We start from the raw sequence: 21,404 nt of genomic DNA, 5'->3' as shown, positions 1-21,404 counted from the left end.
GCGACTGCCAACGGATTTTAACCAACAGCATAGTTAAAGGCTCCTTTGGGCTTGGCAGTTTCTTAATTAATGACATGCACTCCATATTGTAAACTTTAGGCGATTCCAGATTTTCCAGTTTACTCATTTCGAGCCGGTATACATAATCGTAGCAAAAATTCTCACTCAAAACTAGCGCAAACTCGTTTTGCAAGTTAGATACCGGTACTCCTTCATCATTCGGAGCCAAGTCCACTCCAAACTGTGTGAGGGGCGACATTTACATGGCACCCGGTGTAGTCAATCGAACAAAAACCAAAACCAAAAATCGTTCGATCGGTTCGGTAATCGAAGTGGAACTTTTCGGTGAGTTCGATTAAGTTCGATTACCGAACGCAATCCAACTAAATTGACGCAGTCAGTTCGATTTTAGTCGGCAGAAAAACAAAACGGCATACAAAAATTGATAAATCTTCACTCTTTAAACCGCGTTTTTGGGAAGTGTGAAAGAGATTAACCTGAGACACCTATTGCACCTTTTGATGTAGCAGCCTACTGTAAACAAACGACGCATAGTGTTTTAGCGTAGCGGAAATGGTTGAAGATGACTTCCATTCGAGAGGTCTTTCCCTGAATTTGCCAGCTTTGACATGATTATGCCAGCTGATGACTTGATGTGTGCCTGACCATAAATTTCCTTCTTCAAGAGATTAGGTATCACTTTACATTCCCCAATTAGTGCTTCAGTCTTTAGAACGACTAGACACTTTTAAATAAGATTCCTTTTCTTTCCTTTCCTTAACGTTCTGTTAGCATAAATTTGCGACCACTGCAAATTCAGAACATCCTTCCGTAACGTGACGTTGCCGGATCACTTGTGTAGAATATAAATTTCGTGCCGAAACACCACTGGAGGCTCAAATAATTTCCGCTTTAATAAGCGTTCGGAGACTGCAAAAACACGTAACCATATTTTTTTTGTTAGATTTACCTCTTCTCACTCATTTATTCAAATGTGCCACTTCGGACGCAAAAGCTAAATATATCCGTAGTGTTGGTCACCCGTAAATACATTCATATTTCTTATAAATTCGAAGACATTTCTCAGCATCAAATCCATTGACTTGAACGAAAGGTTTGATTGTTATCCGTCCAAGCGTATGACAGAGCTGCTTTTGCCTAGAGAACATGTACTGATCTGTGAATGGAGCGTAAAATGCAATCGAAGTTCTATGGAACATGTGATGACGTTTTTACTGGCAGCTGGGTTATCAACACAGGCAAACATTGAAAAATGCGTGCATTTGTATTTGCATTTGTACATAGCTTGTTCGGAGAATAAATCAGTAAGGGAGATGCAAAATCTGATGATACTCACGATTTCAGGAGAAAAGGAATGTGTACGTTTGGTCTTAATCTGCGAAACTGGTAGTTCGACATTCTTTCTCGAAGAAGTCCTTTTCAATATTTGAGCAGTTTACAAGCTGTTAGATCTGAGACTTTTCCGACTTATTGTATGTGCTTGAGTTGTCCCTTCTCATCTCTAGGATGAAATTTATGTTCCCATCGAGCAGCGTCTCCTTCCATCGAAAGTGAGTGTACTTTGAGGTACATACGGGAGTTGGCCTGGAGCAGACATGGTTAAACTGCTTCATTAGAAACGGAGCATTGCTAAACTGTTTCACCGTGACCGACAAGACATAAGGAATAAAATCTATTGATTTCCAGCTAGAGAACATTTCTTGCTCAAAATGTGTAATGATGCATAATATTAATAAAAATGTGCGTATTCAAAACATTTCAATTTCGTAATGCGCACCCAGAAAGCTTTGTCTTATCTCTGGCGCTAACATTACTGAATTGGTAGAATGAACATTATTCTTAGCAGAGTAAAAAGCTTATCGGTGAAACATTATGTAAGTATGTACCTACCACGCTAACATTACTGAATTGGTAGAATGAACATTATTCTTAGCAGAGTAAAAAGCTTATCGGTGAAACATTATGTAAGTATGTACCTACCATGTTGAAAGAAGGTTGGTCGGTCCTAGAAAACACTGTATCTGAGAACCTTAAAACGAAATTATTCCTCGCAAGCTAGGCGGGATGAAGTGATTTTACTACTGAAATTATGCAGTATTTGTTTTCCCTTGAGTCACGTGAGTGATGGTTAACCAATAGGATAAAAGATTTCTATTCCGATAATGTGACGGTGCATATATTTGACACGTGAGTTAGCCTTCTGTTGTTTCCACTTTGTCATAGTCCAGATTTAACTACACGAAGTAAAAGCCAGATTTAAGGCATTTGTACGTGCAGTTCCGTAACAATTAGAAAGGAAGAACAATAATTGTGATATTTTGTGCCATTTTAATTGATGTCATTGAATAACTTTGAAAGAGAAATCAGTCGACAGCTCAGAAGTTCCATGTGCAGGGTTTCTGTCCTGCGTTTTCGTTAACCTTAAGATATGAGGCATACATATTGTTATTCTTTGCCGTAAGAATGGTCAGATAAATCGCATTTTATTCGGAGGGAAAAAGATAGCTTTGAAGGCGCAAAAAATGCGTAACGACAACGAAGACGCGTTACGTAACACCAATTTGTCTGTCGGTCACGTGTGTGGCACTCAATACTTGAAGCGTGATTGTTCAAACCCTGAATCAAGTGTAGCCTCCCCTCTACGCGCTGTACACTGTGCCGGGTCTCTCTCCGTTCCTCGCTTTAGGGCTCTAGTCATCCAGTCCGTGAAAGTCTTCATGAATAATGAACGTGATTTCATAGTCGTGTGGAAACGTTTTCCGTGTTGTTGGGAATTGTCTCCAAATAGGCAGCTAACACTGTCACAATAACAATTTAAGTTTTGGAAAGCAGGTAGAAGGGAGGAAGATGGGAATAGGGATGGCGTAGTGGTGAGAGCACTCGTCTCCGACTAATTTGGCAGGTTCGATGTCCAGACTTGTCATCACATGTGGGTTGAGTTTTGTTGGATCTCTACCCTGTTTCTCCAGGTACTCCGGTTTTCCCCGCTACTCAACTAAAAACCAGTTGAACTGGTCGGATAAATTCGAGTTTTTCTCCGACAATTTCAGCACTCAATCAGGCTTTTCGATAGCCTTTCAAAGTACCGGGTTTGATAATGAGTACCGGACATGGCTATTTTCCTTTGTAAGGCCGATTGCAAGTGCACTGCCAGCAAACCCTCAAGAAGGTCTGAAAACTAAACGTATTGCGTAAATAAAATAAGGCGATGTGACTTCTTGTTAGTTTGAAGGATTTATTGCGCGATTGTCTTGTGTTCCTTCAGCATCCTGAGACGAATATAAACCGTAGTCAACGAATATAAACCGTAGTTCTGAAGACAAATGCGATGAATCAGCAGTTTTATTAGATCTATCAGATATTGCGGGCGCTATGATTTGTCATGTAAGCTGGCCGTATTTTATGGTATGTTTCGCGCTGAATTGAAAGGAAAAGTGTTTTCTTGGGCAGTACCGCAAGTTTCGACTCCTGTTCAGTTTTTTCCTGCCGGTCCTATTTATTAAGCTATGTACAACATACAACAAGTTATTCCTTGTAAAGTAATTGTGAGATCGACTGAACTCACTGCTTCCCAGTACACTTAGTACTAAACTATCTAACGGGCCCAAGAACAAGTTTTAATTTGAACACTGATAAAACCAAATGTATGTTTGGGACTGTGTCGAGATAACGATCTACGGTCGGTAACCATAAATTGCTTTAATTTTATATCGACCAGGCCTTTCTCTTAACGGACATTCCCACTTTGCAAGTAACTTGCCAAACGCAAGGTGTCCTGCGGATTTTTCTTATCGCAGCTGATTGGTGTGTTCACGTAGCATCGACGGCTGTCTTGACGGCCAAAATAAAAAAAAAAACGGAAATTATTGGGCGAAAAAAAGTGTGGAGACAAATAGTTTTGAAGCAAGCAACCGTGGACAATCCTCCTGTCGGTGTACGTTGGATCAGTGACCTGATTTTATCGGCGTAATTACAAGTTAAGAAGCTAAATATTTTGAGCAAGAGCCGATACAACGTAGATTTGATTTTAGTGGTGTACTATAATACCAGCCTTCTTCAGGTACAATGAGAGTTTACATTGAATTGCTTCTATGTACAAATATATAGTAAATGGATGTTGACGTAATACTGGAAAAAATGTGATAAAATGTGGTAGTTACAACAAATTTGAATTCAAATACTAAGAGTAACGGAAAAATAACACAAGTGATTGTAAATAATAAACTGAAATCTGATACGTTTCTTCGCGGATATTAAGACCGGTAGGATCAATTGTCCTGCCTTTTGAAATTAAAAAAGCTTCCCTGGCCTTACGGATCGAGTCTCTGTTGGAAAATATTTTTTCAATGGGAATTAATTGCATGTCCTAAGGAGAAATGTTTTGGGGAGAGGAGAGGAAACGTTCTGCGACTGTAGTAGGTTTGGATTTGGTGTTAGCGTTATCTAAAGTGCGGCGGAGTTCGTTAAAACTGCCTTTTAAACGTCGTTTAGTTTCTCCTATGTACTGTAGATGGCATCTGTTACATTGAAACATGTCGATAAGGTTTTTAGTTTCGCAAGTTATGTGGGAATTAATGGAGCGTGTTTCGCCAGTAGAGAAGAATGTGTAGTTGGTTAGTCCATGGAAAATGTAAGGACAGGTGGTGCAGTTTTTGCCACAGCGAAAAGAACCGGAGGGAAGTGCGGAATTAGAATGAGTTACATTAGGGGACAGTTTAGCTGTTACCAGCAGGCCAGGGAAGCTATTTTAATTTCAAAAGGCAGGACAATTGATCCAAACGTTCTAATATCCTCGAAGAACTGTACTAGAGTTCAGTTTATTATTTACAATCACTTCAGTTATTTTTCGGTTACTCTTAGCATTTGAATTCAAATTTGTTGTAAATACCACATTTTATCACATTTTTTCCAGTACATTACGTTAACATCCATTTACTATATATATGTACATAGAAGCAATTCAGTGTAAACTCTCATTGTACCTGAAAAAGGCTGGTTTGGCCAGCCGAAATATCGTACACCACTAAAATCAAATCTACGTTTTATCGGCTCAAGCTCAAAATGTTGAGACAAAACATCTTTCTGTCCGGTTTGAGCGAACACTCTTCTCTTCTGTCCTTGAAATTAGTTTCCTTGTTTCGGTGAAGAGCACCGTTTTGGTCGTACATATTCTTGGTTTTCACTCACGTGAGGAACAGTTTTTCAACGGAAACAAAAGAAAACGTTTGAGTAATGCACCTGTCACTGTAAAGCCCCCTCCCCCCTGCCTTCCCAGAGAGGTTGGGGATTAGTACATTTTGGCCTTTGCTTTTCCCTATGGGGTGGGGGACAGGAACCCCCTGGTGGGGGATTAGTACATTTTAGTCCGTTGCCTTTTAATAACCCTGTTGGAAAGGGGTCAGAATATGCACAGTAGGAAGTAGCAAGGATTGACAGGCCTTAACACAACTCCTTAACGGTTGAGACTTTTGTACCGTATTTTCGGTCTTTGACCTCTTTAAAGGTTTGCTCTTACGAGCATGTCTTTTAGGGATTTTCCCCTTTCAAAAGATATGAGTGGTGCCTCTTTGAAAATTAGCCGTAGAGAAGGCTGTTTTTGTATGAAGTGCCAAGTTTTTAATAAAGCATGTTTAAGGTTTGGCACTGCCGGGTGATACTGTGTCACAAAGGGCAAGATATCTTTAGGGATTTCAATCCTTTGCTTCAGCTCTGATTCTCTTTCTGTGAATTTGATGTCTGATCGGAGTGTCTCAATCAAACGTTTTGGATAGCCTTTAGCACGGAGACGTGATTTGAATTTGTACATGTTCTCTTCAAAAGTTGTTCTTAAAGAATTAGTGCGTAGAATTCTTAAGTGCTCCGCCCTTCACGAATCCTTTTTTGACACCTGGTGGGTGGCTGGAGGAAAAAATGAGTGTACTGAAAGGTTTCAGTCGGCTTGAAGTGTGTTTTTATATCCAGAATGGATTGATTTTGAAGCGTTTGCCTTTATATACAACAGTGTCTTCAGTGTTTGAGATCTCAGCTGTAAATGTGATGGTAGGGTGGTGTGAGTTTGCTTGTGTGATCAACTTGTCTATATCTGGTTTGCTCACATCCCACAACGAAAAAATGTCGTCGATGTATCGTTTCCAAATCATTGGCTTTATGACGCTTTTGATAAGAATCTGTCTCTCAAGATCGGCCATAAAGATATTTGCAAAGGTATCGGCCATTTTAGTACCCATGGCAGTACCGTGAATTTGTAGGTAGTTCTTTCCGTTAAACGGGAAAAAATTCTCTTTGAGTATGAGTCTTAGCATTTCTTTGATATAGTTTGTGGGGATTGGAGGGTTATTTTTGTGCACGCTTTGCATCCTGTAGTGAATTACCCTTTTATGTGGTATATTGTATATAGACTTGTGACGTCCTGCCGGAAAAGTTGAAGACATAATGGACTGCTTTGTCTCCTTTTGTGGTGATGTGTCCTGAATGAAGCTAGAAAATTTGGCACTTGTTCCATGCGAAAATGTGTTGACCAAACGTTCAAGTATTCAAAAATGTTAAAATGTCAATCACACTTCTGAACGTAATACTGCGGGTTTAGACAAGGAGTTTTTTGTCCCCTTTATGTGGGAAATTATCCTCATTTTCGTGGGGATTAGACCCAAAAATATGTCCCCTGTATGTAGGGCATTATCCTTTTTTGGTTTTGTTTTGTGGCTAATGCCCCATGTTTCCCCGGGGTGGGGGTTTACATTGACAGGTGCATAATAACAGGAGTTCAATTACCGGAGGACTGGGTCGGGACACCAACATTCATTGCCTCGGTTTTTTGGTTTGAAGACACTAACGTGGAGGCCGGGACGTAATGTGAAAATTTTAATTGGATTCAAATTCGATATGTCTAGGCCAGCTGGAGTATGGATATGTGAACTTGGTTTTCGCGGTGCATGCACTGAATCATGGGGCGCAAAGGAATACGTTCGCACATTCTTGTTTTACCATTTATCTACAGAACTTTTTAGTGCATTAACACTTCGAGTCACTACAGTGAAGGCAGTTAGAAGGAATGGTCATCAAGTCCCAAGTGATCGTGAATTTGATCGATGGTGACTCGGGTATACTCGGAAAAATCCGAATTCTCGCAACAGGAGTCGAAACCGTCACATGGTGATTGCCTAGTGGAATACTTCATCAATGAACAAGAGAGGACTTGAGGGAGCTTGGTCATCAAATTAAATCTGTTGAAAAGTGTCCTGTCATTCTACTAGGACTAAAGTTGTCGAACTGTAGCATTTTCTCACTTCAGTTCAGAAAAATAAGAATTTTCTCCGACAATTTCAGCACTTAATGCAAACAATGCACTCACATGCATACACACGCCAGAAAACCAATTTCTCCTTTCTAAAAGCATCGTTTATTGATAGAGTTGTTTATGCCAGTATATATGATTAACATCATTGTGTAATATCGCTGAGTATTTCTACTCGTTCTTTGCACAACTCGTAAAAATACTCAGTGATACTACACACCAACCCATCTAATAAGATAAATGTACTCTAAGATCGATTGTTTCTCTTTATTAAAATTTGAAAAAGGTGCCTTACATGATTACAATCAACGACATGTCCGATTGAGAAGTTGTTTTTTTCATTGAGCTATGCCTCGCTTCAAATCAGTGATACAAAAAAGGTTGCGTGTATAAAATATAAGATAATTAGCTTCCAATTCGTTCCTTCCTGATAAATAAAAAACTTAAACTAATATCTCCAGTCTATTTAATTTAGTTTTCTTTACGTCGATTGATTTTCTGATCACAGTCTGTATCACTGAATTGATTTTTCTTTCACTCAGAAAACTAGAGTTTATGGAAGCGAAATCTTACAACCTCCGATTCCACACCAATATTGTTTCATTATAAAGCTTTGAAAGCCGCCGCAATTTCGATACTCAATCAAAAGATAGTATCAGTAGTATTTAGCCAATCCAATGGATGGCTTCATGATTGTACGGTATTGAGATTTTAACTAATACAGGATACAGCCTAATCGTCTCCGCCTTTTAAGGTGATCTTATCAAATTGGTATTCTCCAAGAACATAGTTTCCGCTTGCTTGTTGTCGCCGCAGGGTGTTGACGTAGTTCGATAGCTGTTTGATGCTCTCCACTTGTTCACCAAGGAAGTTTCCTTCCAAGAAGTCTTGTAACTGTAAACCCAATAAGCTGATTAGTCAAAAGCTGTAAATAACGAATCAGCTGGTGCATGCGCCGTAAGCAATTTCCTATTTACGCGCGACAAAGTCAGAGATATTGTGAAATCATGTCACGAATAAAACTGATTTCTTATTTTTTTTCTTAAACAATTTACTTTTACTGAATACATAACAGAAGTTTACATTACACTTGAAAACTAGATGCTTCTATGAAGCATACACTGGCTTGCCTGTGGTACGTGCTACAGAAAATCAGAAGGCACTGAATTGTGTGGTATTGAAATACAGCATTCCAGTCTCTGAAGAATAACAAATAAAAGAGAAGCGAGAAACATTGGCTTCTGGGCTGACATGTTGATAATTTTCAAGTTCCCTCACAACTTCTTTTCACCACAAGTGTGCCCTATGAGCATCCGAAAACTTTGTAATACTAAACTTCACTGAAGTCAAGCCCTGTTTCGCGGGGTTAGTGTTGGGATGGGAGACCAAAGCAATAAACCCCTCATAAAAACCAGAAACATCTGACCGAAAATACTATTAACGCTAACAAATGCGAACTCAGCAAGGTACAGATTCTGGTAGCTTGCTTTATGCAAAACAAATATTGATGAAAAAGCAAATAAATATTGATACACAGTTTTCAGAAAGAGCAGAAGGAAGTTTCCCGGACTGTCGATCGAGAATAAAATATTTACGACATGAAAACAACATTAATTTTGAACCGTGAATATAGAATATAAAAAGTTACGATCAGCGACAAACATTTTGGGAGATTTTTGCTACGTTCAAGTAAATTGCAAAATCGAAAATTTAACTAAAGGCATCCGGCTAGGCGTACATCTCTGCGACTCGATACCGCTTGCACTAACTTTAAGATCAGGAACTTTCTTCTTCAGGAAACTTTCACAGTTCTGTGCTTCTCTCCTTTGGCATTTGGTTGCAGTGCAGTTCATATCATGATTTTCACATATTTGTTCATTTAGTACACATTTGTTCTCAACATATAAACTTTCTTTCAGTTTGCGGACCAACCCCGGCCAAAACAATCGCTCAACAGCATCTTTTAGTGTGGGTCTACCGCAAACGGCGTGTGCATAAGTGAGTTATTTGAGCGTTCCGAGGAAGAAGCTTTTACAACAAAAAGCAATATGCTCACAAACGACATACTGTCATGGGCTACACACTTCGCCACAACTTGATCGCGCAAACAAATGATATTTGGTATGATCACGCTCAATCATATGGTTTTGCCTGTCAATAAAAGGCATTATCATACTTATTATACTTAGGATCGAAATTCTCCAATCACAATTAGCTATTTTAACAACTTGTTTCCTCAGAAGAACGTCTCTGAAGCTGCCCAATCAAAACATGACGACTTCTATCCACTTAGTGCTATAAATTCACACAAACCACCAACGCCTGTTTCCCTTCGTTCATTTCAGGAGGGGTTAGTTAGTATCTGTCTATCGTTAGAATCTCTCGACTCCTGTCTCGTGTTGCTATCGCACACCCACTAAAATTCGCTCATTCCTGGTCGTTTTATTCCTACTCGTTTAGAACCAAACAACTACCTCCTAAATGTCAACACCAGTAAATGATCACGCAAACGAAGCCAATGGCGAGAAATAATATTTCAACTGAATAGCTTGAAATAAAATTTGCGCGAAATCTCTCTCTTTAAAAAAGTTAAAGAAATATAAGGGCCGTTTATACGAGAGAAAATAAAACGCGAACAGCCCATATAAATGATGCAAAATCTACGTTCACAGCTTTCTCAAGCCCCGGCTTATCCTGGCCTGGGAGTTTATACTCATATAAATAGTTCCTTTCGCGTATTATGTACGCCGCGTCCAGAGTAAGCCGCGGCTTATTTTCTCTCGTATAAACGACCCTATTGTTGTTTTCTCAAGTTAACAATAACTTCATTTTACACAAGAGTGACTATACTGAAATCTTTTTCTGACCTTAATTAAAAACGATCGCCAGCTGTAATCATTTGCCAGAACAATCATGCCTACAAATTCCTGTCATCTTTATTTAATGCGTATTAAATTTCAACTCACTTATGCAAATTAGTTAAACTCGAATACTACACAGCACAATGAATCACAACAGTTGAAACATCTCACAAAAACCTTTTCCAGCATGAAATTTATTGAAACTAACTAAATATTTGCTATTGGAGACAAAAAAAAACCCTTTCTATTCCAATTCCGTGCGTGCAAACAAGAAACAATCCGTCTCACAAACCATACGATATGCAAATAAATATATTTTTCAGTTCAAGATTGAACTCTTTCCTAAAGAACCTTTTCCAAAGCACAAAATAGACAACAACCTTTCTTTCCAATAATTCTTCACTGTCACATTTTCAATTATTTTTTTACCTGAAAACTGTACAGCTTGACTGCAAATTAAATGCCAATTGCCAGACAAATGAGATGCCACTTCGGTAAACACTGTGATACATTCAAGACATTCGATTCCTTTTACACCTATACTCAATTTCCCACTTACTGTCAGTGTTCTACATACCAGCACAGTTTATAAAATAAGATTAGAAACAACACACACTTTCTCATATCCGACGGCAATTGTTCTCGAAGACCATCCCTCGTCGCTTTTAAGATTCCAGATATTTATTTTCCCCGCCTGTTTCGTTATTCCAATTGACGTTCCATTCTTGATCTCATAAAGGTATATTTTTTCCACTAAAACGCCATCCCCGTTACCACGACTTTCGACGCCATTGCGGGTTTAATAATTAAACGTTCATCTGTGTGCACCAAGGAAATCTACGTATTCCCCCAGCCCCCTCAAACCTAACAAAATACACAGACAAGACTCTATGCACAAAGCCACTACTTAGCAGGGGAGTGACAGGCAAGACTTTTACCGACACGGAAAAAAAAAATAAAAAAAACACGAAACTAAACACAGATTCCAACTGGTTTGCCATACTGGCAAGCCAGTAACAAATAAAACAAAAAACCAAATACAACATAATCTGACATCAAGCCAAAACAGGATGTAATAGGCAGCTAATCGCATATTGAGATGCACGAGAACTGAGTGATCAATCAAAGAGGGCGAATAAAGTAAATTGAATCATGTAAGTTTCTCAACCTTGTATCAGTGTTCGTGAGAACCCCATAACCAAGGTTCGACGTATTGTTCCTCGCGACAGCTATTACATCAGGCAATATACAACCGCCGGCATTATATTGCCTCGTTCGTAAGGGGAGCCTCCACTAAAACAAAAATTTAACTTTAAAATATTGAACATAATGTTTACAATGGAGGCGTTTGTATCCGAAATAGACAAATTTCAAAAACGCTTATTTTGGTTTTCAAATTTCCCGGGCGCAGCCATTTTTGAATAATTGTGACGTGTAATGGTTGCCCTATTGTTTCAAAACAAAAGCTCGTTGTGTGAATACAATAAAGCAATCATTGTACGGCACAATTACTTAAAAAGGCAAGGCCCGGAAAATCCGAAAACCAAAACAAGCGTTTCTGAAACTTGTCTATTTCGGATACATACGGTACGATTGGAAAATGGTCGAATAATTGTAAACATTACGTAAAATATTTTGAACTGAAATCCTTGTTTCAGTGGAGGTTCCCTTTAATCTTAAAATTCAAAAGAATATTTGACCTTGAATGAGACAACAAGGGCTGATTTGCAAGCAAACAAAAAAAAAATACTAAAATGTTAGCCATTTTGGAATAACTTAGGGTGTATTTGTCAAAAATTCTTCTTCTTACCTGTGGGTCGTTAGCTTGTACGGCAACTTCGTGCAGAAGCAACAAAGCCTCGTACACCTCTTTTTCCAAATCCAAGGCACATTCCATGGCGCTCAAGCCATTCCCCCATTCGCTTTTAAACGGTGTCTGTGATACAGAGCAAAGTTACTTGGTGAAAGGGAACGTTATAACCAGCCTTTTAAAATGTAAACGACTCCAGAATGTGAGCTACTGAGCAGCGCTGCGGTAGTGGTTTCAAATTATCCTAATTATTATAATCTAGTAATAAGTGCTCCTCTTTGGTGAAATTTGCCATGCTGTACCTGGTGGTTTTCCGAGTGTTTTATCATATCCTTGCATTTGATCGTTGAAAGGACATCTGCTGAGCAGTACTTTTCTTTGGTGATGTTGAGTCTACTTTACAAGGTTGTTTCTGGCTATTTTCTATACTGTGACGATCAAATGAAAGTACCGGAGCATGACTTTTGAGTTTTTAATAATACCTGTTCAATATGGTTCTAAGCTTCGAGCTTGAGGTGGTAATCCTAGTGTCTTACCATTCAAACGAAAGTTACTGTGAAATGATGCCTGTTGGTGCTGTTTTTTATACTGTGCAAGGTGGATCCTATGATTTACTTTGTTGGTAAAAAAACCTACTGAGCAGTTCTTTTATCAGTGTGGAGCAGAAAATGAGAGACTCTGGGGAGTACAACCCTTTGTGCTGTGATGGTTGTGTGATTTGATTTTAAGAGATAATCAATCGTTCTGAAGAGAACCGTTCTATATTTAGTGTGTGGGTCCGCTTTGTATATCTTTAACTTTATCATGAAAGCCAAGAGGCCTTATGCATGATGACGTGATATGCTCAAAAATAGACCTCTTTACAGTTGCGTGCTTAGTTATTCCGTGGATATAGCTATTCCTGGAATAAGGCACATTTATCCCTGGAATAGAGTTATTACACCTTTCAAGAACCGGCCCCTGGCCTTTAAATGAAAGTGAGGCTGGTGTTGACCCTGTTATGATACAGACCTCCCTCCTTTTCTTATGTTAATGATGCTGTTGTTATGCTAATTAGTACGAATTTACGTAAGAAAAGCAGTTAGGTTTCTATCAAAACAAGGTCAACTCTAGCCTCACTTTCATTCATAAGCCAGGTAACTAAGCACACAACTGTAAAATGGACTACTGACCACCAAGCCTTGTTTGCACGATATTATTCACATCATCTGGACATGCAATACTGTTTGCATGTGGGTTTTCTTTTCAAGTTCGTTCTCTTGGGATTCAGCTCAATGCTAAAATTTACACGTTTGATTTTCGAATTGGAGGCTTGGTGGTGAAATCAGCTTGTCAGACGTCATCACGCATAACTGAGGGCTATTCCTAGGAGTGCACGTGTGTGTTTATGAGTGAAGCTACACTGAGACAGCAATTGACGACCCGTCTCAGTTCATGTATATTGGACAAGCTCAGCCACTGGTGTATTCTAAGGCCTGAACATAGCGTTAAGCTTAAAACTCAACTTACATGGATGTTGTGAAGTCTCACACGACCCCCACGCATGTTCTGGTATTTCATAAGCTGCAAGTCAAAATAAAGATTAACCTAAAGCCTTTTGACTCGTGGACTGGCTCCCATTGACGAATAAAGTCGTGCAGCTTTAGACATGGTAAACTCTGTAAGTGTTAAACTGTCCTCATATGTGTAAGACTAACCATTTTCTTACATCAAGGGGAAAAATGTATCAAGTACTAGAAGTCGTTTTTCATTTATTAATTCATTTAATAGGCCATTTCCGAGTTCATGTCTGCCTCCTCTTCAAAACGAGTGTAAGAGCGATGTTTTTATGATGGTAATTAGTTCTACTTTACATCTGAATGAAAACTAATTTTCATAACAAATACTTCGCACTTAGACTCGCTTCGAAGAGGAGGCAGACATGAACTCGGAAATGGCCTATTAATTATTTACTTTCGTCATGCTAGAAAACATGTAATTTAGTGCAATTAGAGCTTGGTAGTATTGTGATTTATGTCACGCTCATATTGTGATACTTATCCAAGGTTAGTATTGTAATGTTCACTGTAGTGTATGATGTGTTCATTAATGGTGTAAGTGTGGGTTTCTAAAAAATAAAACAGTTTACAACAGTCGCGGTAGTAGAAGTAATATTGAACAAAAGTTGATTTTGAATCCAAGCAAAAAACACAATGCACTTCAGACACACAAATAAAATGAAATAGTTTTTAACGGTTGACCTACCATTTGCGCATGCTTCATTTCTTCTTCTGCTGACTCTTTAAAAAACTTGTGAAACCCAGGAAGGTGGATGTCATCACGGTCAAAATGCATGGCCTGGATACATGAGAGTAAATAAGTCCATAAGAAAAATGATTAAGTGCAACAAGTCGGGTTAACTTGGCAACCCTATGCAACTGAATGCTATTTTCCATGCTGCTGATCTTTTGGTCATTAACTTCCACTACAGATAAAAGAGTCGGTAACAAGAGAGAGATAGATGCCCAGACCACGGTAGAGATATGCGAATTTCAGTTGTTACTTTTAGATGGGGTAGGATTTTCATTGTTTGAGCAGATATAAGAAAGTGAAAAAGCCTATTAGAGTATTTAATGGCTTCCTTACCATTGATAAGTAGTTGTAGTGGGCAAAGAGTTCGCGGTTTATTTGCTTGTTAATTTCTCCAGACGTGTTTTTCTTGAAGGGAGCGATAAACGGCAAGGGGGCTGAGGCTGCCTCTGATCCTGTGTAAAAAAAGACAAAACAGGGGGGAAGTCTACAAAAGATTCAAGGTCATAAATTGTTCGTTGTCCCACTATCTTGTGATATTTCTTGCAGAAGAACTTTGAATTAAATTAACAATAATGATGATGATGATGATGATGATGATGATGATGATGATGATGACTTTATCAAAGTATCAATCATATTTAGCTCAACACAAGTATTCTTCTAATTGGGGAGACCGTATAAAATCAAATCACTGAATCACATGAAATTAAACTAGATCTGGTTTTTGGTCAGAGCATAAAACCGAAGCCCCCAGGGGAAAAAAACCTTTCTGTGTCAATTCGGACTAATGTTAAAGACATCAGGCTGATACATAATCTTACAAGAGATGGACACCATACGAAAAGAATGAAGTCGACAAACTCTATTAACCCTTTAACTCCCAATAGTGCCACTTATAGATTTTACTCTGTCTAACGCCAGACGATTTTACTCTGTCTAACGCCAGACGATTTTACTCGTCAATGGGCAACCCCACGGGGCTGAAAGGGTTAAGCCAAACACACTTCACCTCAATGATTGCAGCATTCGGTCAGGCACCTGACGTTTAAGCCCTAAATTAAACTTTTTTACGTTTGAATTTTTGCATTGTGACTGCGACCACACTGACTGGGGTCCTGTTTGATACTTTTGTTGTGCATTCTGGAGATAAAATAAACTTACCATTATAATTCTTTTCATGGGGGTATGTCCACCTGCTGTTATCCTAGGGAAAGACCGACAACTGTCAGTTTCTGAAGAACATCTTCTCGTGAAAAAGCCAGAATAATAGTCATTTGTCATTAATGTATCACCTGGTATATATGTTTATATATAGAAAGGCTGCAGTCATGATTATGTGCAGAAATAAAATGGATAGCAATGAACAAACTGATCAGCAACGTGAACTGTGAAGAGAAAGAGAGAGATCACATTGTCAGACAAAAGATGAAAATACGAATGTTTAAGGAGGGGGGGGTGGGGGGCTGTGTCACGCAAAATGATGTAATTTCATGACACTCAAAATTACCAAAAAGTAGAATGAACCATTGCAATAACCACTTAAAATTGTTGAACAACATAAAAGACATACAGTAAAAGTAAAGAGAAGCATGGATGGACAGAATTTGGCAAGATTTAAATGGACTGCGTTTGGGTAATCGTAAAAAAAATCGGGCCAACATCTTTCAAGTTTATGGCAAATCGCCTGGATAAAAAGGTCGTGTTGCTCAGAGTCATCTTGTTTGTGATGTAGCGATAACTTCACCAGTAAAAGTATTTCGAATTTTAAACTGGTGATTCACGAAATATTTCCCCTAAACACCCTAAAATAACGTGACATAGCTCAACAACAACAACAACTTCTATTTCAAGAAGGGATTGCGTTACGTAGATCCGTGAAGCGACTGCCAACGGATTTTAACCCACAGCATAGTTAAAGGCTCCTTTCGGCTTGGCAGTTTCTTAATTAATGACATGCACTCCATATTGTAAACTTAAGGCAATTCCAGATTTTGCAGTTTACTCATTTCGAGCCGCTTTACATAATCGTAGCAAAAATGCTCGCTCAAAACTAGCGCAAAAATTGCGATGGCATTAAAGCTTTCAACGTGACTGCGATGTGCAACCCTCATATCCTCGTTCTGTAACTTACATACTCCATCATGCGTAGCAAAGTCCACTCCAAACTGGGAGAGGGGGACATTTACATTGCACCTGGTGTAGTCAATCGAACAAAACTGCCGGAACACTTAATCGGTCGAGTGATGCTTGGTTCGGTAATCGAACTGGAACGTTTCGGTGAGGTCGATTAAGTTCGATTACCGAACGCAATCCAACTAAATTGACGCGGTCAGTTCGATTTTGTTCGGCAGAAAAACTAAAACGGCATACAAAAATTGATAAAGCTTCAATGGAATTGGTCCAGAAGGATTTCACTCTTTAAACGGCGTTTTTGAAAGTTAACCTGAGACACCTATTGCACCTTTTGATGTAGCAGCCTACTGTAAACAAACGACGCATGTTGTTTTAGCGTAGCGGAAATGGTTCGAAGATGACTTCCATTCCTGAGGGTGACATAATTATGTTAGCTGATGATCTCGTGATGTGTGCCTGACGATACATTTCCTTCTTCAAGAGATTAGATATCACTTTACATTCTCAAATTAGTGCTTCAGTCTTAAAACGACTAGACACTTAAATAAGGTTCCTTTTCTTTCCTTTCGTCTACATTCTATTAGCAAAACATTCAGAACATCCTTCTGTAACGTGACGTTGCCAGATCACTTGTGTAGAATATAAATTTCGTGCCGAAACACCACTGGAGGCTCAAATAATTTCCGCTTTAATAAGCGTTCAGAGACTGCAAAAACACCTAACCATATATTTTTTTTGTTAGATTCACCTCTTCACGCTCATTTATTCAAATGTGCCACCTCGGACACAAAATGTAAATATGTCCGTAGTGTTGGTCACCCGTAATTACATTTATATTTGTTATAAATTCGAAGGCATTTCTCAGGATCAAATCCATTGACTTGAACGAACGGTTTAATTGTTATCCGTCCAAGTTTATGACAGAGCTGCTGTCGCATGTACAGCATGTACTGATCTGTGAATTGAGGGTAAAATGCAATTATGAAGTTTTTACTGTCAACTGTGTTATTAACACAGGCAAACATTGAAAAATGCGTGCATTCGTATCAGCATTTGTACATAGCTTGTTCCAAGAATAAATCAGCAAGGGAGATGCAAAATCTGACGATACTCACGATTTCAGGGGAAGAGGAAAGTGTACGTTTGGCCTTAATCTGCGTAGTTCGACATTCTTTCTCAAAGAAGTCCTTTTCAATATTTGAGCAGTTTACAAGCTGTTAGATCTGAGACTTTTCCGACTTATTGTATGTGCTTGAGTTGTCCCTTCTCATCTCTAGGATGAAATTTATGTTCCCATCGAGCAGCGTCTCCTTCCATCGAAAGTGAGTGTACTTTGAGGTACATACGCGAATTGGCCTGGAGCAGACATGGTTAAACTGCTTCATTAGAAACGGAGCATTGCTAAACTTTGTTTCACCGTGACCGACAAGACATAAGGAATAAAATCTATTTATCTCCAGCTAGAGAACATTTTTTGCTCAAAATGTGTAATGATGCATAATATTGATAAAAATGTGCGTATTCAAAACATTTCAATTTCGTAATGCGCACCCAGAAAGCTTTGTCTTATCTCTAGCTCTGGCGCTAACATTAGTGAATTGGTAGAATTAACGTTATTCTTAGCAGAGTAAAAAGCTTATCGGTGAAACATTATGTAAGTATGTACCTACCATGTTTAAAGAAGGTTGGTCGGTCCTAGAAAACACTGTATCTGAGAACCTTAAGACGGAATTATTTCTCGCAAGCTAGGCGGGATGAAGTGATTTTACCACCAAAATTAAGCAGTATTTGGTTCCTTTGAGTCACGTGAGTGATGGTTAAATTAACCAATAGGATAAAAGATTTCTATTCCGATGATGTGACAGTGCATATCTTTGACACGTGAGTTTCCTGCTGTTTTCCAGATTTAACTACACGAAGTAAAAGCCAGATTTAACTACACGAAGTAAAAGCGAGATTTAAGCCATTTGTACGTGCAGTTCCGTAACAATTAGAGAGGAAGATCAATAATTGTGATATTTTGTGCCATTTTAATTGATATCATTGAATAACTTTAAAAGACAAGTCAGTCGACGGCTCAGAAGTTCCGTCCTGCGTTTTCATTAACCTTAAGATATTAAGCATACATATTGTTATTCTTTGCCGTAAGAATGGTCAGATAAATCGCATTTTATTCGGAGGGAAAAAGATAGCTTTGAAGGCGCAAAAAATGCGTAACGACAACGAACAGGCGTTACGTAACACCAATTTGTCTGTCGGTCACGTGTGTGGCACTCAATACTTGAAGCGTGATTGTTCAAACCCTGAATCAAGTGTAGCCTCCCCTCTACGCGCTGTACACTGTGCAGGGTCTCTCTCCGTTCCTCGCTTTAGGGCTCTAGTCATCCAGTCCGTGAAAGTCTTCATGAATAATGAACGTGATTTCATAGTCGTGTGGAAACGTTTTCCGTGTTGTTGGGAATTGTCTCCAAATAGGCAGCTAACACTGTCACAATAACAATTTAAGTTTTGGAAAGCAGGTAGAAGGAGGAAGATGGGAATAAGGATGGCGCAGTGGTGAGAGCACTCGTCTCCGACTAATTTGGCAGGTTCGATGTCCAGACTTGTCATCACATGTGGGTTGAGTTTTGTTGGATCTCTACCCTGATTCTCCGGCGGGTACTCCGGTTTTCCCCTCTACTTAACAAAAAACCAATTGAAATGCTCAGATAAATTCGAGTTTTTCTCCGACAATTTCAGCACTCAATCAGGGTTTTCGATAGCCTTTCAAAGTACCGGATTTGGTAATGAAAGTACCGAACATGGCTATTTTCCTTTGTAAGGCTGATTGCAAGTGTACTGCCAGCAAACCCTCAGGAAGGTCTGAAACCCTCGCAAATGCTGTTTACATTCTTGAGATTGGAGGAAAGAAAAGAAAAGAAAACTAAACTTATTGCGTAAATAAAATAAGGCGATGTGACTTCTTGTTAATTTGAAGGATTTATTTTTGCGCGATTGTCTTGAGTTTCTTCAGCCCGTGGCTTCCTGAGATACCCAAGTCCAAAAAGGAAGAAAACATCGGCCATTTCCGAATTCATGTCTGCCTCCTCTTCAAAGCGAGTCTTATTGCGACGTTTTTGTGATGGCCATAATTATACTCAGTTACATATGAATGAAAACTAATTTTCATGAGAAAAACTTCACATTTAAACTCGCTTTGAAGAAGAGGCAAACATGAACTCGGAAATTGACCGACTTGTCAACGCCATTGTAAAAAAACATACAGTCATATAAACCGTAGTTCAAAAGAAAAATGCGATGAATAAGCATTTTTATTAGATCTGTCAGATATTACGCGTTCTATGATTTGTCATGTAAGCTGGACGTATTTTATGGTATGTTTCGCTTGAATTTAGTCTTTTTTTTCGTGCGATTTGATCGAAAAATGTTTTCTTGGGCAGTGCTGCAAGTTTCGACTCCTGTTCAGTTTCTTCCTGTCCTATTTATTAAGCTACAACATACAACACGTTATTCTTTGTAAAGTAATTGTGAGATCGACTGAACTCACTGCTTCCCAGTACACTGCTAAACTATGTGACGGGTCCAAGAACAAGTTTTAATTTGAACACTGATAAAACCAAATGTATGTTCGGGACTGTCTTGCGATAACGATCTAAGGTCGGTAATCCATAAATTGCTTCAATTTTATATCGACCAGACCTTTCTTTTAACCAATATTCCGATATATTTGCAAGTAACGTGCCAAACACACAGGCGTCCTGCGATCTGTCAGACATTTTTACCATTCAATGACAGCTAGCAAGGGTATATTGTTTTAAATTTTAACCATGAAACCTATTTTTACGTGACGGTGCATGGTTAGTCTGGAGTATGATCTCAAAAGTGAACATCAAAAGAGTTTTTAGATCACAGAGAAGAGCTCCTTGCGTCCACATTTGCGTTAAAGCTACCTATAGCAACGAACTATTGATTTACTGGAGATTCTAGACTGGATACCTTTGCACGCTGACATTTATCAAAAGTTGTCCGATGTATAAATGTATTGATCGTGTTAAACCACATTCAGTATCATCATCATCATCATCATCATCATCATGAACCTTATAAAATGACAAATCCTCCTCATGGTACACTCTATCATGTTTTCAAACTAGTTTTATTAACAAGTTATGGAACGAATGCAAAAATGGCCTCTTTATGCAACAGCCAGACTAACCTCGTTTGCAGCAAAAGTTCTTTTAAACTTTACACGCGCTAACGATGCTTGTAATGCTTTTTTGCACAAAGATTAAAGAATAATTGATTTCAGCTGTTTCTGCACTCGGAAAATGACATGGTGATTTTATAAGGGAACGAAAACCTGATCTTCTGGTTTTTCATTCTAGTTGCAGCGTTAGCCATTGTCACATGACGTGATGTGCAGCAACAGGTCAGACCAACCGCATAAATATGATGCTTTGAATTGTGAAAAGAACAAGATAAGGACCTCTTTGGTCATTTCCTTCTTTCCTTGATGCTTTGATGTCTTATTGAAAGGACGCGCTGGGTTTGGTTCAACATTGTGATGAGCTTCTCAATTAGTCATGTTGACTCAGGCATGTCCAGAAATAAGATGCACCGGTTAAGTGCCGAGCACGATGGATTTAGTGCATTTACAAACTGTCGTTATGTTTTTTTAAGCACTGTTTTAAGGATGGAAACTGATTGAAACTGACTTGAAAAAAGTCAGGGGCATCCAACGATAATCTTCCGTCGGTGAAATATGTGTTCGGGAGAGTCAAACTGTTCTACGAATTTCGGTTTTACGTTGCAAACAGCTTTTGATTTCTTTGCTAAAACATCTCCTAAAAGATTCGGCAACCAGGGAAAAGTGGTCCCTTACGTTTTCGGAAGGAATATTTTTGCAATTTTTGGCACTTAAAAGGTCACCTAGCAGTTTCGGATGAGCAAATGGTTCCCTGGAAGGTAACGTTCAGCTAGTAAATTTCTGAAA

The 21,404-nt window shown here is 38.9% G+C and overlaps 2 protein-coding genes and 1 long non-coding RNA gene across 4 annotated transcripts in view; 1 reads left to right on the top strand and 2 right to left on the bottom strand.

Annotated features, from left to right (window-relative positions):
• LOC138030302 (ferritin, heavy subunit-like) overlaps positions 1-2,139 on the bottom strand; it is an 8,507-nt gene extending 6,368 nt beyond the window's left edge. The window contains exon 1 of the mRNA XM_068878207.1: positions 2,002-2,139. Within this exon, the coding sequence (XP_068734308.1) occupies positions 2,002-2,004 (3 nt within the window). The 5' untranslated portion in view covers positions 2,005-2,139. The remainder of the gene's footprint in view (positions 1-2,001) is intronic.
• Positions 2,140-7,397: 5,258 nt separating this feature from the next.
• On the bottom strand, positions 7,398-18,213 carry LOC138030301 (soma ferritin-like). The gene is made up of 8 exons (XM_068878206.1): positions 18,082-18,213; positions 15,571-15,663; positions 15,440-15,482; positions 14,612-14,730; positions 14,231-14,323; positions 13,496-13,549; positions 11,987-12,112; positions 7,398-8,209 (listed from the first exon to the last, which is right to left on the bottom strand). Exons 1-8 carry the CDS (start codon positions 18,082-18,084, stop codon positions 8,048-8,050), a joined length of 693 nt encoding a protein of 230 aa, XP_068734307.1. The 5' UTR covers positions 18,085-18,213; the 3' UTR covers positions 7,398-8,047.
• A 2,639-nt stretch (positions 18,214-20,852) lies between these two features.
• The window catches only part of LOC138030300 (uncharacterized), a 46,691-nt gene continuing 46,139 nt past the window's right edge, over positions 20,853-21,404 (top strand). The window contains exon 1 of one of the 2 annotated variants that reach the window (XR_011128065.1): positions 20,853-21,006. This is a non-coding gene — a long non-coding RNA (uncharacterized lncRNA). The remainder of the gene's footprint in view (positions 21,007-21,404) is intronic. The other variant, XR_011128064.1, reaches the window with a different exon arrangement.

The sequence above is a fragment of the Montipora capricornis genome, chromosome 13, assembly GCF_036669925.1.
Source record: "Montipora capricornis isolate CH-2021 chromosome 13, ASM3666992v2, whole genome shotgun sequence".
Lineage (NCBI taxonomy): Eukaryota > Metazoa > Cnidaria > Anthozoa > Scleractinia > Acroporidae > Montipora > Montipora capricornis.
Note: the sequence above shows the minus strand (reverse complement) of the source record. Positions and strands in the feature narration are given on the sequence as shown.

Excerpts from the sequence above, each read along its gene's own strand:
- LOC138030301 (XM_068878206.1), bottom strand. Across the intron at positions 14,324-14,611 it reads ACTACAACTACTTATCAATG|GCCATGCATTTTGACCGTGA; the intron begins GTAAGGAAGCCA and ends TCATGTATCCAG. Across the intron at positions 13,550-14,230 it reads AAATGAAGCATGCGCAAATG|CTTATGAAATACCAGAACAT; the intron begins GTAGGTCAACCG and ends TTTGACTTGCAG.